This window comes from Balaenoptera acutorostrata, chromosome 3 (genome assembly GCF_949987535.1).
Source record: "Balaenoptera acutorostrata chromosome 3, mBalAcu1.1, whole genome shotgun sequence".
Classification (NCBI taxonomy): domain Eukaryota; kingdom Metazoa; phylum Chordata; class Mammalia; order Artiodactyla; family Balaenopteridae; genus Balaenoptera; species Balaenoptera acutorostrata.
The window spans coordinates 139554207-139570272 of NC_080066.1; the positions used below are offsets into that span (position 1 = coordinate 139554207).

The 16066-nt window shown below is 41.7% G+C and overlaps 2 protein-coding genes across 2 annotated transcripts in view; one reads left to right on the forward strand and one right to left on the reverse strand.

The window, feature by feature from the left end:
• RTN1 (reticulon 1) overlaps positions 1-16066 on the reverse strand; it is a 254602-nt gene that overhangs the window by 204975 nt on the left and 33561 nt on the right. The gene's annotated exons all lie outside the window — the stretch shown is intronic.
• On the forward strand, positions 3585-3848 carry LOC103002977 (non-histone chromosomal protein HMG-17-like). The gene has a single exon (XM_057544628.1). It carries the CDS (start codon positions 3585-3587, stop codon positions 3846-3848), a length of 264 nt encoding a protein of 87 aa, XP_057400611.1.

Below are 16066 nucleotides of genomic sequence, written 5' to 3' on the forward strand. Positions count from 1 at the left end.
TATATCTCTCACAACAGTGTGTCTGGGCTATTTTATATTGCTCAAGACTCAAAAGTCTTGTGCATTACTCACTTACTCCAAACAGGGCATGTAATAAATTACTCCTGAGATGCAACCACTTAGAGCAAGACAGTTCATAGTTACTCTGAAAAATGATTTCTTCTCAGAGAGCTTTCTTCTTTAAGGTCACTGCCACAGGCACTGACGCCCCTCCTAATGTTTATTCTTTACCCTGCTGCACACTGCACTGTGTAAAGCTCCATTCTACAATTTTAAACAGAATTTTCTCTCTCGGATTTTACCTTCTGAGGGTGATAGCTCTGGAATAACTAAAGAAGACTCTTTGGGGTCCCCCAATACAGACTGCAAATCTCCCTCCAGCCCACAGGAGCCCTCCCTGCTGCTTCCTTGGAGACGGCACTGCATTGCTCATCCCCTCTCCCTCTCAAACTTAAATCTCTCTCCTGACTTCAAAATTCCCCTCCTGAACCCTACATACTGCTGCAGTTGCCAGGGTCTCTCTACTTCATTCTCTTCAGACCAAGATTCTTAGATGGTAATCTAGACTGTCTTCACCTCTCAACTCCCACTCTCTCCACCAGCTCCTGGTCCATCAACCAATGCCTACTGAGCCGGCAATTCTGCAGAAGGTATCTACGGACACCTAGAATCTCTGTGCCCTCCTGGGAACACAAAGGTGCCCCATGGTAGCTCTCCTTCCATGTCAAGCTTTCCACCGCTCAGCCTTTCTCCCATCTCATACTGATTTCCCATTCCTCCCTTCCCAGCCCCGATCTTGCGGTCAGCCTGTTCAGTACCCTACCTCCCTTCTTAGAGTCTCCCTTTCTTCCTTATTTCCTTAATGCTGATTCCCAGGCCTGGGAGGACCCCAGAGGCCCTTTGTCTATCTGCATCCTTCTCCAGCTGCCCAGGTAATCTGCTCTCCATTTTCTGTGTTGTTTACCAACTCCCACCTTCGTGCCTTTCCTCAGGGTACTACTTCTGCTAGCAGGGCCCCTTGTCCCTGCCACTGTGCAGTCACTTGTGCCACCTGTCCTTCCTTAGACAGAAATATGAAGTACCTCCATGTACTTCCCTGATTAATCCCCACCTCACTTATTTTACCCAACCTCCGCTAATACACAGAAGCACAATTTCTCCCTGATGCTTGATGTAGGATCCTTGTTTCCAATTTCTTTTATGATTATCTTTAATGCTACATGTATAATCTGAGAGACTAAGGGGGGTGCAAATACACATACACATAAACACGCTTGCGAATACAATAGGTACTCAAATGATTAATTAATGCTGATTCAGACTTTTTGTAAAGAACAAAATAGCCATTCCCCGGGAAGCTGCTGTCTATCCTCACGCATCTCCAATAGCATCCTGTCCACTTCTCTATTGCTACAGAGCTGACCACATGGTAATGTAGCTCATTGTCTGCCTTCTCCAATTCCCGAGGTACATCTAAGGAATCAGAATGAAATCAGATTTAGCTCTGTATCTCCAGCATCTCACATAGTGCCTGAGACAAAGTAGGGGCTTAATGAATATTTGTTGCACATGGAAATGAGCTTTGAGATGGAATACTCAAACCAAGTTGTGACCAATATCCAGAAGGTCTGGAGGAGGCGGAAGGGAAGTGGTACAATAATAATACTGTGAAGGATTAAATTATAAAATACTCAGTACTAGTAAGGCTTATTTTATGTATGTTTTAAAAGCAGATCTCAGCATGATGAACAGTATGTGGTGAACTTACTAGAAAACAGGAGGGGGCATCATAAGAAATATTTCTGCTTTGAAGGCAATAGTCAAACATAGAGTTCAAGTCCTAATATATATGCACCCACTTATTCAGGAAATCGTTACTAAGTGCCTGTGTGTGACAAGCACTCAACCAAGATTGGGGGTTACAAGAGTGATCGTCCCTGTCCTCACGGGACCTCTAGCTAATGTCTAGTTAAACAGACATTAACAAACTAGTAGCAAGGAAAATGAAAAAGTAATTACAAATGGTGATAAGAACTATGAGGAAAAAATAAAAGATACCATGAGACTATATGCAGGATGACCGAAACAAGATGATGCTTCAGGGTGGGGAGAGGTGCCTTTTTTTTTTTTTTTTAAGGCAGGAAAAAAGACGTACTCGGATCAGTTTCTTAAAAAACCATCAAGGTGCCCTATACTCTCCTCCAACTGTCTGTCAATATAACCATGCATTCCATAGTCCTGACAAAGGGGATGTCCTGAAGAAGATGATCTTCATGTTTCTTGTTTATAAAGACAGTCATGCTGCCCTCTTAATAAATATGCCATGACGCCCTTAACCACCTCCTTATTAATGGACAATTGTCAATACACTAAAACATCTGTCTACCTACCTATCTACACATTTATTCTTCCTTTGATTTTTCTATAAGGAAATTTCTGAAGAGTGGGAGTACTGGTTTAATAGTATAAGCATTTCCACGCCTCCGGGAACATCCAGCTGGCTGGGATCCTGCAATGCTGATGCTGGAGTGTGTACCTAACTACCCACAGCTTTGTCAGCAGCACATTTCAGCGTCTTCTCTAATTTTGCTAGTTGAATAGATAAAAACCAGTGCCTAATTCTCCTCTCTTTACTATGATGTTAAACAGTTTTCAAAAACTGATTTACTGGGGTTTTTTTTTCTTTTATGTCATTTTGAACAATTATTTACCTTCTCTAAGCTTAATGTACTTCATATGCCAAATAGGCATAATAACAATATTCATCTCTGCAGTGTTGCTTAAGAATCAAATGAAATAATGTTCTTAAAACGCTAAACCCAATATCTGGGATATAGCAAACATTCAACAGATGATAACTATTGTGTCTATTTATTCATTATCAATTTAGTTCTTTTAGATTTATAAGCACTTGTATTTTTAGGTAATAAACATAAACCTGGCAAAATGATTGAAAATATTTTCTCCTATTCTACCATTATGTTTATTATATTAATTTTGCTTGTTCTTGTTGTATAGAAGCCTTTGTAAAATAAATACATCTTGAAGGAGAGCCCATGGACTTCTACTGACATTTCAGCTTTATTTTCTGGATTCTGTGACACCTATTTTGATGATTTAAGTTTATAGGGGGTGGAGAGTTCACCCCTTACTTCACAAGCATTTCCTAAAACTGCCCAAAACGTGATTTTGAGAAAAGTAAGATGTTGTGTAGTATCAATATTTACCATGCATATGTTTGTATTTGTGGTGACTCTTGAAATCTGTTATGCGGTGACAGCTCCCTTGCTGAAGTCCTTCCCTTTAACCTGAGGTAGCTGATTTTTTTTTTTTTTTTTTCAAAATACAGTTTTAGGAACTACAGCAGCAAAAAGTTCTGGCAAGCAACTAGCTGAAGAAACCACTGTATTGCATCTTAACTTTTAATTTTTTATTCACCAACTGAGAAGTCTAGATCCCCAACTTCAAGGCATTATTAGAATTGTCAAAATGGAAGAAGAGGTGAGAGCGACCCCTGGACCGACAAAAAGTCTGCGTCACTGCATCCCTGTGTCCAATGCCTACATCCTGCCACCGTCACCACCATGCCCAAGAGAAAGGCTGAAGGGGATACTAAAGAAGATAAAGCCAAGATGAAGGACAAACCACAGAGAAGATCTGCAAGGTTCTCTGCTAAACCTGCTCCAGAGCCCAAGCCTAAAAAGGCCCCTGCAAAGAAGGGAGAGGAGGTACCCAAAGGGAAAAAGAGGAAAGCTGATGCTGGCAAGGATGGGAATAACCCTGCAGAACATGCAGATGCCAAAACAGAGCAGGCACAGAAAGCTGAAGGTGCTGGAGATGCCGAGTGAGGTGTGTGCATTTTTGATAACTGTGTACTTCCGGTGACCGTACTGTTTGAAATACTATTTTTACCAAGTTTTATAAAAATGCAGAATTTTGTTTTACTTTTTTTTTAAGCTATGTTGTTAGCACACAGAACACCTCATTGTTGTTTTCTGAGGGAAGGTCACATGTCACTAATAGGATGTCTCCGAAGCTGGACTGATGTGGGGAAAACACTCCTTTCCTGTCAAGTTCTGAGAGACTTCCTCTTGGTTCCCAGGAAGGAGGGATTCCTTGATGTTGACACACATTAGCCACCATGGCACAAACACCTTGCAACGTGGAAAAACTAAAATTAGTTTTTATGTCCTCTTCTCCCTCTCTACCTTCAGCATAGACTTGACTCCCTTATTAAACCCTGAGACCTGTTGGAAACTGACTCCCAAAAATTGGTTACCAGTATGTCAGGCAACCTGGACTTTCCAGTGTCACCTTTGAGATGGCATCCCTCAAAAGAGTAGCGGTTCCTTTTTTAGATTGTGGATCTTCAGATTGACACTTCTGCCATTTTCATTTCCATTTCCTGAAAGTCAGGGTCAGCTTGTGAAAAGTTGTTAAACAACATGCTAAATGTTAAATGTCAACCCTCACTCTAAACTTTCCCTGTTCAGAGCATCACATGAAGACTTCATTGGGTTTTATAGTGGCTTTTTGATTTTGGCTGTCCATTGAAAAAGGGCATTTGAAAGTTGTTGTATACTGTTAATGATTGTCTGCCCATATCCTGCCTGAAATACCATGATTGTTTATGAAAAGTATCTTTAATAAAGCTGGGCACAGTTTGGCATGGAAAAAAAATTGTCATAATGTATAAAATTCCTGATTTCATTAATGAGACTTGTTCAATAAAAGGTAACAAAATTCTCCCAAATTCCTATGTGCTAAAATCTGAGCATAAACCACACAATCTTTCCATGAGCACTTTCTTCCCATCTTCCAGCTTTGATAGGGAAGGGCTCTAGAGAACTACGTACAGCTTAACTCTATGTTTCCCCTGCTCCAGCCACGTGATTCGACTTTGACCCACACTCTCCTCAGTCAAACAAGTGCCAGACTTGAAGTCTGAAGACTCTGTCACTTACTTACTGGTAATATGTGGCAATCACTTAACCCGTCTCAGCTTCAGAGGGCCCAGCAGTAAAATGGAGATAATGATAATAATACTGACCATGCCTATCTCAAATAGGTGTAGTAAGGAGCAGATGCTAGAATTATGCCTATTTCTTGATGCCAGATTTGATCCCAAGCAAGCCAGCATCAGGAAGCCCCTTAAAAAAATTAAAAGAGGCTTCTGTTTCAGAAAGCCGATGGCACATTAGAAGTTTCATTCTGCTGGTGGCCTGTGCCTATTTCCAGATGTCTGGCCTAAATCCTAATCCTTAGCTGGGTTCCCGAAGCTCTGCAGCTCAAACCTCCTACCCTGGGCTGCCTGCCCTGCTGTTGCTCAGTTTGCCTGCCTGGTTCCTGATCTCTGATCTCAGATTTTGTAGATGTGACACTTTTTCTGCTCTCCCGTCTTAGTTTAGGATTTCTTCATCTTAGCATTATTGACATTCTGGGCTGGATAATTCTCTGCTATGGAGGACCATCCTGTGTATTACAGAATGTTTAGCAACATACCTGGTCTCTACCCACTAGATGCCAAAGTTCCCCCGAGTCATGTCAATCAAAAATGTCTCCAGACACTGCCAAATGTTCCCTGGGGAGAAAACTGCTCCCCCATCTCCTGTTGAGAATGTTAGCTAACCCTCTTAAACTTGACCTCTGGCTACCTGATTTACGACCCTTGCTTGCCAGCCCTAATACGTTTTAGGCAAACACTGTTCTTGTTCTCCTCCTAGCTTTCTCTACTATCAAAAGCCTGAAGTATCCAGAAAGATGCTCTAACTCAGAGAAAGTTGCTGTAAACTAATAATAAAATAGTTAAAACGTGTTTTCTGATTTTTCAAAGTTTTATCAGCCTGAGGGGGAGCTGTCTCCTATACAGCCCACAGTGTGAGAAGAATACAGACGTGTCGCATCTGGGCCTTCTGGTCTCCAGTAGCACCACTGCTCTCAGGCCAGCCAGGGCAGCACTCATCAAACCATGAGAGCACACAAAGCACAAAAGGCCATGGAACAAAGTTATCATGCGCTCTTAGAGTTACAAAGAATTTTAGAGTATTCCTGCCTCAGTGCCCCATCTTACCCTCAGTTCTAGAGAAGATAAAACAGGTCTGCAGAGGCTAAATGACAAACCCAACGTCACAAAGCTATTTAGCAACTGAATTCAGAGCAAAAGCCTATAACATCATCACATGCCACTCTTTCCAGGCATGGTGGAATTGAGCACCCAACAGTTTGTGGTACCCATCCCCAGTGTCCTAGTTCATACATTTCATTATTTAGCACTGGCTTTTCTATTTGTACCTGCATGTTTTGCGCTACTAAACATATCATAGTATACTTACGTTTCTCCACCAGACAGATAAAAAACAGAAGTTGATGAAAAAGCATTAAAATACAATATCAGGAGATCAGAAAAGTACTAACAAGAAGAGAGGAGAGAGGGGAAGAGGGGAGGAGAGAACACACATTTGTGAGTACAAACTGAATACTTTTAACCAATTATCTCAGTTGGTTCTCAACATGATCCTATGATGTACATTTGAATATTGGCTCCACCACTAAACAATCAGGTGACCTTTGGTAAGTTACTTAAACTCTCTGTGCCTCAGTTTCCTCACCTGTAAAATGGGTATAATAATAGAACCTACCTCTCTATATAGTTGTGGGATTAAAGACACAGTATATATAAAATGTTCAGCACAGTGGCTGGCACATAGTAAGCATTTCATAACCCTTAGTAATTCTTGTCCTGTTTTCTGGCAAGCTGTGTCTTTTTCACCTCCATATTCAGTCTGCCATGTTTCCAGTCCCAGTCTGGCCACATAACCATAATTCTGAGCTGCTCATTGGAAGCCCCTGAGTTCCTTCCACACTTTGCATTGGCTAATGGCTCCTGGGAACAAGTGACAAGGAAGACAAAGGTCACAGGGATAATCTCCCTGCTTTATCATGGCCCACACTTGCTCAATAAATGTTTCTAAGCCAGAAATTCAAAATACAGAGATGAATAAAATATAAGGTTCCCCCACAAGCAGCACACAGTTCTTCATGTAGCAAATGTTTATTGAGCTCCTACTCTGTGCTGGGGTCTATGTCAGGCTCTGAGGATACCATGGAGGAAGGAAAGGCCCCTGCTTTCACAGTTATTAGATTCTAATGACAATAAACAAATAAGCAAAAACACAGAATCAGCTAGTGATGAGTGCAAAAAAGAAAATATAACAGATTTGACTGATAGGGATTAATGGGAGGTGGGGTGTGGTATTTAGAGTGGGTGGTCAGGGAGGGCCCCTCTGAGGAAGTAGTGTTGCAGCTGGTACCTGGTGGATAAGAAGTATCCAGCCAAGTGAAGGTTTGGGGGCACTAAATGGGTCTACTGCCAATGAGGACATGCACATATGTGGCTCTTATTGCATTTTTCTTCTTTGGCTCACTTGAGTTCATTTTCTCACTGGACTTGCCCTCCTGTTGGCTGCCATAGCAACCTGGGCAGACCATTTTATTTTGCCCACCAAGTCGCTCATCAGCCCACACTCAGCGCCCACTCAATCCTAGCAACTAGTCATGGAAACATTATTGAGAAAACAATAGACTCCATAACTCTTTACATCAGCTCCAAGTACTATTCAGCCGTAACTGAAAATAAATCAGGCAGCCTTGTCCCAAGAGAAATCTTCAGTCATTGCCTATCCTTCACGGGCTTCTCAAACCAGTTTCTACCTTGCTTTCAACAAAAGGCTGCAGTCAGCCAACCCAAGTGACCCATAATAGCCCTGTCTGATGCCACAAGATGTTCTTCTCTACCCCTCTGTATTCAAACTTCCCTGTACTTTCCCTCTGCATATATTTGCATTTGAGACAAGTCCTTTGATTTCAAATATGACATACTCCCAGAAGTTGCAGCCTATTTACAGTTTATTTCCACTCATCTGTGGTATTTAAGTTCTCCCATACAAGCAAATGAACAGGATACTTCCATGTTGAATGAGTCAAGCAGGACCAAAATAAGTTACCACCTTATTTCTCTCCCAGGAAATGAGTTCAGGGGAAGCTTGTTTACTTTTGTTCGCCTCGCAATGGAATGTAGCTTGGCAAATGCAATCTTACATCTTTAACAACAATTCAGAATCATTTCTCCTGACACAGACATTCTTTCTGTGCATCTTTGCCATCATTTCCTGAAGATCTTCAAATATTTGTCCTTGGTTTTTATTCTAAAAGGAAAGCTAAAGAATTAAACATACATGATCAAGTCTATCTGAAGAACTAATCATTCTCTCAATATTGAAGTATTGGGTTAGGTATATCATTAGAAGAGAGAGAGAGAGCCTGCCTGTAATACCTAAACAGAAGGCAAGGACTGTGTTCTGACTAGTCTGACTCTCCCTGGAGTGCTGTGCTGATTTCTAGGCTGGACAAAGCTCACCTTAAGAGGATTGTGGAGGTCACTGGATAGGAGCACAGAGGGAAGATGACAGAGGCCTGAAAGAAGAGATTGGTGAGGATGAGCAGGTATTACGTGGCCTGGAGGGAAGGCCGCAGAACATCCATTTACATACCAGCAGCAGAGTAACTGCAAACTGCCTTAAAACCAGATGCCAGTGGTCTAATTATCTCCCAGTTTTGGTCTCAGGCAATGGCTTACTACAGATGCAGCTACAGAAGGCTCCTCATCATAAAACACCTGGCCAGCTGCTTGCTGCTACACCACAGGGGTAAATGTACTGCCGACTGCAACCAACAGGTGATTTTTCACCCCCATGGCCCAAAGGTAGATGGTTATGAAAATCTAATTGTGAGGGAGGGTGAAGTATTATGATTTCAGTATGAAATTCTTGGCTTTAAAGAGACATACAGTCACAAATACATTTTCTGAAGCACTGCACATCTGTAAGCAATAAGGAAGCAAGGTGGCCTATAAAAGGTACAAGGCAGAATCTTATGCCTAATGAAGTAAAGCTGGATAGTAAATGCCTTATCTCTGCCTGCCCCACTTCTGCCAAATATTATGTATATATTTTTTTAATTTGTTTATTTTATTTTATTTAGTTTTGGCTGCGTTGGGTCTTCGTTGCTGTGCGTGGGCTTTCTCTAGTTGTGGTGAGCGGGGGCTACTCTTCGTTGCGGTGCACGGGCTTCTCTTGTTGCAGAGCACGGGCTCTAGGCACGCAGGCTTCAGTAGTTGCAGCACGCGGGCTCAGTAGTTGCGGCTTGCGGGCTGTAGAGTACAGGCTCAGTAGCTGTGGCGCACAGGCTTAGCTGCTCTGCGGCATGTGGGATCTTCCTGGACCAGGGCTCAAACCCATGTCCCCTGCATTGGCAGGCAGATTCTTAACCACTGCACCACCAGGGAAGTCCCCAAATATTATATTTTTCAGCCTCTTAGGCTTTCACCATGTCTCTGTTTGATCTCATAGCTCCATATTGAAGCAGCTGGATAATGAGGAACTTTAGGATATTTGGTCTTTTTTAGGTCCCCAGATGAGCTTCTTATTTCCCATCCTTTCTACTCAAGAGGCTAGCAACTACACAGCAATCCATCATTCATTCACTAATAAACATTTTAGAGTGCCTTCTACACACACAGAACTGTTTGGGAGGGATTCAAAAATAAATCAGATGTGCTCTCTTAGGGAGCTTGTGATCTGGCAGAAGGAGAATAAAAATATACTTGAGTGAGTATAATACAAGGAAAAACGTTCCATTTGGTAAAAGAGAGGCAATCAGAATGTGATGTGAGTTTGGAAGAGTTTTATGTCTTTGCAATTAAGGTATGCATTTTTTTTAAAAAAAGAAAAATCTCTATCAGTGAGATTAGATAATGCTGAGGTAACCCGAAAATCTCAGTGACTTAAAGCAGCACTTTATAGTTACGTAAGATAGAACCATTGGGGAAAACTGGGTGAATGGTACAAGGAACCTCTTGGTACTATTTTTGTAACTTCCTATAAATCTAAAGCTACTGCAATATGAACAAAAATAAACGGACAGGTGGGTGAGGGGGTACAGAACGTCATTTCATTTCTTGCTCATGCTGCTTGTTCAGGCAGGTTGGCTTGCTCTGCAGTCCTCACCCACCAACAGGCTGAAGGAGGCTCTACCTCTGTGCCTCCAGAAAGGAAGACAAATAACAGGTGGTGAAGCACACCCTGGCTCTTTAAACTTCCACCCTGAAGAGGCACATGGCACTTTTGTTTCATTGGCCAAAGCACATCACACAGCCATATCTAGCTTCCAGGGGACAAGGATGTTCCCAGAGGAAAACCGAAACTATTTGGCAAATAGCACTAATGACTACTGTCCCCAAGAACACAAACTGTGTCATCAGGCATTGGTTTTTGAAGAGTTTTCTGTGTACGATAACCACAGGTATTTGGGGCATGTGTCTTAAGTATGATTTTCTTATAACAACAGAGTAAATTCTGAAAGGAATTTAACTGGAACACAGTCACCCAAGCTGGTCAGCCACAGAACGAGCAAGTGTGAGGCCTCTCTGTTGCTTCAGCCATGTGCCTGCCAGCAGCACATTACTGTCACAATGCCTTCCTGAAGGCGTAAGAGAGAATCTGGATCGATGTGGGTAATGCTGGCTGGAAAGCAATTCTGGCTACACCAGATCTGAGTCTGAATTTTAAAGTGGTCCAACATCTTCAGTGCCAACATTAAAGATGATTTGTGCTGACTCTTCAGGCGCACACTGTAAGCAAAGGATCAAACAGCAAGCCGCAACGAGACCGACCCAATTCCCTTACCCACGGAGTCTGCTCACAAAGCAAAGGGAACTCAGGGAATTCTCTGGCCCAGGCAGCAATAAGGCAAACTGCTGAGTGAGGACTGTGAAGCCCAGGGGACAGTGACTGCAGTCGGGTGACAGAGGGTAGCAAGGGCAGCATCATGGGAAAGAACCCAGGACAGGGTGACAGGTGCTGGAGGACAAACCTCAGCTCTGCCTCCTAGAGATCCTGTGCCTCTGAGCAAATCATTTACCCTCTTCTAGTTCTCCTTTTCTTTGTCTTTAAAATCAGAGGATTGCACCAGATCATTTCTGAGCACCTTCCTAGTTCAGAGCCAGATCACTTGTGTTTGCACAGTAGCTCTGTCCCTAACTAGCAGTATAACCTCAGCAAGTGCTTAACCTCTCTGTGCCTCAATTTTCTGTAAAATGAGGATAGTAATGGACCTAGCTCACAGCATGGTTGTCATGAATAAATGAATTAACATACGTAAGGCCCTTAGAACAGGGCCTGCTATGTAGTAAGGGCTAAATAATTATTATCTGTTATTATTATTATTTCTATTACTAATCAAAATGGAAGACACAGAAACAACCCTGAGAACTCGCAGCTCTGTGTCCTGGACCAATTCACAAAAAAAGATACAAGTACATTTTAGATCAATTTCCCCATGAGTTTCGGTTTAAAGATAAAAGCTAAAGGTATGGGTTTTAAATCAAAAGAAAAAATGTCAAATTATTACTTTGCTAGCCTCTTGACACTAGAAAAAATCCAATTCTCTTCCCCTACACTTGAAAGAAGGGCCACGCCACCTCAACCTAACCAACACTCTGCCTTATTCACCCCTGACCCACTGGGGCACAGAAGATGCCTCCCTAAGTCGAGGCCTTTTGAGGCAACATTTCCCCAGTATTGCCACTGATGATCTCTGTACACCCTGGTAAATCTGACTTAGACTCAAGACCACAGGTTTCTGAGAGTCACAGTACCTGAAGAGCAGAGACGGTTAAATTATAATCTGAAATTAGGGTTGTAAGGACCTGAAAAGGGTCATTATATTTATCTACAAACATAAATAATTAAATTTATATTTTTATAAAGATAAAAAGATTGATAGCTTTTATAAAGATATATTAGCTCTTTGATTTATTTATGAATAATTTATAATTATTTATAATTATCTGTAATAAAGTATAGACAATTTATTTATCTTACTTTTTCTTATTTATCCATGAATTCCCAGAGCCCATAAATGGTCACTGAATCCACTTCCTCACTTTTCCCCCTCACTCCTCTTAGAGCACAGGAAGTCAAGAAAGGAACTATGCAGAACAAATGAGGACTGTACTCTAAAAAGATTACACACCAGGAAGTGTCTTTATAATTGAGGTACACAGAGCATGTCTGGAAGAGAATATGACAAAGGGCCTCAGGAGAAGAATTAATGATAAGATGCATCTGGGTAGCTGCCAAACTGAAGCTTGAACAAATATTTTCCAAGTAGCAGAATCCACAATCCTAGAGAAATGGCTCATAACTCAGAGATTCATCTGAAAATGAGACATTTATATCCACATGGATTCATATGGGAGATGTAAGTCTAAGAGAGACAGAAAGAATGAAAAAGAATATAATAAATATTGATCGTCTCATGGTGATTAACATATATTCAAGTTAGTAATATAAAAAATTTACTTATAGGAATGCATCAAATAATAGTGAAAAGGTTAATGACATGATTTATACATTAGTTTTAGAGAACACGCATAATGGTAAATAATATGGTAACTTCCATTTATTCAGAGCACAGGCAAAAAGAAAGGTCACGTAGACATGTTTATCCCCAAAGCAAATGCTAGCTCTGAAACATTGCAATATTCTTCTAAACAATGTTTCAGAATTTTCCTTTGGTTTAAAAATCATTTCATTAAGAAGAACCACATTGGAGGACAAACGCCACCGAATTTCAAGACATTATAAAACTACAATAATCAAGAGAGTGTAGTATTGGCTTAAAGATAGACAGATAGATCAGTGGAATAAAATAGAGAGTCCAGAAGTAGATTCCACACACATATGAACAGCTTATTTTCAATAAAGGCAATTCAGTGGCAAAAGGAGAGTCTTTCAACAAATGGTGCCAGAAAAGTTGGATATCCACGTGCAAAAAAGGGGGAGGACTTCCATCCATACTTTACACCATATACGAAAACTAACTCAAAATCGATCACAAGCCTGTATGTAAAACCTGAAATTATAAAACTCCAGGAGAAAACGTAGTTCCGAGAAAACTTTGGCACCTGGGGTTAAGCAGAGATTTCTAGATACAACATCAAAATCCATAAAAGACAGTAATCCATGAAAGAGCAAATTGATGAGTTGATAAAAAAAATATTTCTGCTCTTCAAAAAGACTGTTAAGAGAATGAAAAGAAAGCCACAGCTGAGAGAACCAAATCATATCTGATAAAGGAACTGTGTGCAGAATATATAAAGTACATTCAAAACTCAATAATAAGGAAAAAAATCTAATAATAACTTGAGCAAAGATTTGAATATTTCACCAAAGAAGATGTAAGGGTGGCAAATCAGCACAGAAAAGATGCTCAACGTCATGAGTCATTTGGAAAATTCAAGTTAAAAGCACAATGAAATACCGCTATATACCTGTTAGTATATGGGTGGTGGGAATGCAAAATAGTACAGTCACATTGGAAAAACAGTTCGCCAGTTTATCACAAACTTAAAACTGTACCTACCTTATGATTCAGCCAGTCTACTCTCAGGTATTTACCCAAGAGAAATGAAAGCTTACATCCATACAAAGATTTGTTCATAATGTTCACAGCAGCTTTGTTTGTAGAAGCCAAAAACTAGAAACAATCCAAATGGCTATCAAAATGTAAATGGATAAACAAATTGTGCATCCGCACATGGACTCAGCAATAGAAAGGAGTGAAATATTTATACACACAGTATGAATGAATTTTATAATTACCCTGAGTGAAAGAAGCTAGACCAAAAAAGAGTACATTCTGTAAAATTGCATTTAAATAAAGTTCTAGGAAATACAAAATAGTATAGTAACAGAAAAAGCAGGTGTGGGAGTGGAAGGGATAGATTACAAAGGGGCCCCGGGAAACTTTTTGGGTGTGGGAATGTTCCTTACTTTGATTGTGGTGATGGTTACACAGGTTTATGCATATGTCAAACTCATTATGCCTTTAAATATGTAGAGTTTATTATATTTCAATTATACCTCAACCAAACTTTTTAAAAAAGAAAAAAAATGTTATTCTTTTATTTAACATTTGTTGAGCATCTACTCTGTACCAGGCACCATTATAGGTACAGGATACAACAGTGAATAAACCACAGTTGACCCTTGAGCAACACAGGTTTGAACTGCCTGAGTCGACTTCTAGGTGGATTTTTTTCAATAGTAAATACTACAGTACTACATGGATCCGAGGTTGGTTGAATCCACTGCTAAGGAACCATGGATATGGAGTAATCTGGGATTCAGAGGAGCCCATATAAATTATACATGGCTATTCGACTGCCCAGAGGGTTGGCTCCCCTAACCCCCCACGTTGTTCAATGGTCAACTGTAGACAAAAATCCCTTCTGTGGTCCCCTCTAAAAATATTATCTCTGTTTTTATAAATAAAATGATTTGTTTAAGGCCAGGAAAATGTTTAGAAACTGGTAGAGTGAGGAGCAGGTCCTCCCCTAACATTTGCAGAGCCTGGGACAAGAGTGCAAATAGAGGCTCACGGTGCAGATTTAACATACAAAAACAATAGGGCTTCCCTGGTGGCGCAGTGGTTGGGAGTCTGCCTGCCAATGCAGGGGACACAGGTTCGAGCCCTGGTCTGGGAAGATCCCACATGCCATGGAGCAACTGGGCCCGTGAGCCACAATTACTGAGCCTGAGCGTCTGGAGCCTGTGCTCCGCAACAAGAGAGGCCGCGATGGTGAGAGGCCCGCACACCGCGATGAAGAGTGGTCCCCACTTGCCGCAACTAGAGAAAGCCCTCGCACAGAAACGAAGACTCAACACAGTCATAAATAAATAAATAAATAAATAAATAAATAAATAAAAACAATAAATCAAGCTGTGCTCCTTCCTAGCCCACATTCTCTCTCAGCCCCAAGAGCTAGAGGCTAAGGAGCTACCCTTCCTGGGCCCCCGGCAAGCCTGAAGGAGGCCATGAAAATGCAGCAGCTAGGTAGAAGCCTGGCCCCTCTCAACCTGATCAGACTCACAGGATCAAGCTCCTCCCTGAGGCCTCACTTTCCAGACTCAGGATTTCCAGGTGCCTCCCAAAGCTAAACTGTCTGAGCAAAGCACAGCACAGGAGTGAAGTTACCTGGAAAACCTGGTGGGCCTGAGGCAGGAGATAGCTGGGCCCCAGGCTGAGCAGCTGCAAACAGTCTCCTGTTAATGACAGGAGCAGAGCTCTGCTTGAACAAAAGATAAGACAACCACATTTTTCTCATTCTTGTGGTCAAGGAGACCTCCCAGACCATACAGGCACAGAAAAGATCCTCAGGGGTCAGAGAAGGGAGAGGGTGCCAGCCTGTAATATGTCCTGCCAACCTCCCGGAAGTGCTCGCACTGGAATCCATCTTGGCTAAAAGATGTGCGCCCATATCGGGAAGGGCCCTGAGTCAGACCAAATATGGGCACAGGCAAGATGACTGGCCAGAGGGAACCCGGAAAACTGCCCCCATATAAGTGATTTAAGCCACCCCCTTGGGGCACAACTCACTCTGAGTCTGTCCGTGTGTTCTTCCACATGTACTTTGCTTCTAATAGATGCTTTACTGCTTCACAAACTGTCTCTTTGCTGAATTCTTTCTCCAAAGAAGACAAGGACCCAGGTCCTGCTTCCAGCCACCGCAGACTGTGGCCCCCCGAGATCAGGCCTAGGCACCCTCTGGTGTCCAAGACAGAGGCTATAATTTTCTCCTTCCCCCTCTTGGACTCCTGCTTTCTCACCTCTGCAACCTTGCCTGAGCACAAGGCTCAAGCAGTCATCTCATTCGCTCAGTTGGTTTCTGAACTTGGAAAAAAAATGTTAGAAAATGGAAAAAAGAATGTTTTAAGATTTTAAATCTTTGTGTCTCAGTATTTGTAATACACAGAACCCTCTAAAGAGAAAGATCCAGATAAGGGTTCCCTCTGGCCTGGGTTTAAGGGTGGCAGTGATGAGAAATAGAATCCAGGTTTCCAGGAGACCACATGGATTTCAAAAGTCCTGTATGCAAGTCATGTACTTTTACATGGGAAGCATTCAGTAACAGGGAGCTCAAAAACTTAGGGTTTTAAAACAATAC

Bases quoted from the DNA above. Each gene is read 5' to 3' on its own strand.
- LOC103002977 (XM_057544628.1), top strand. From the start codon at position 3,585: ATGCCCAAGAGAAAGGCTGAAGGGGATACTAAAGAAGATAAAGCCAAG.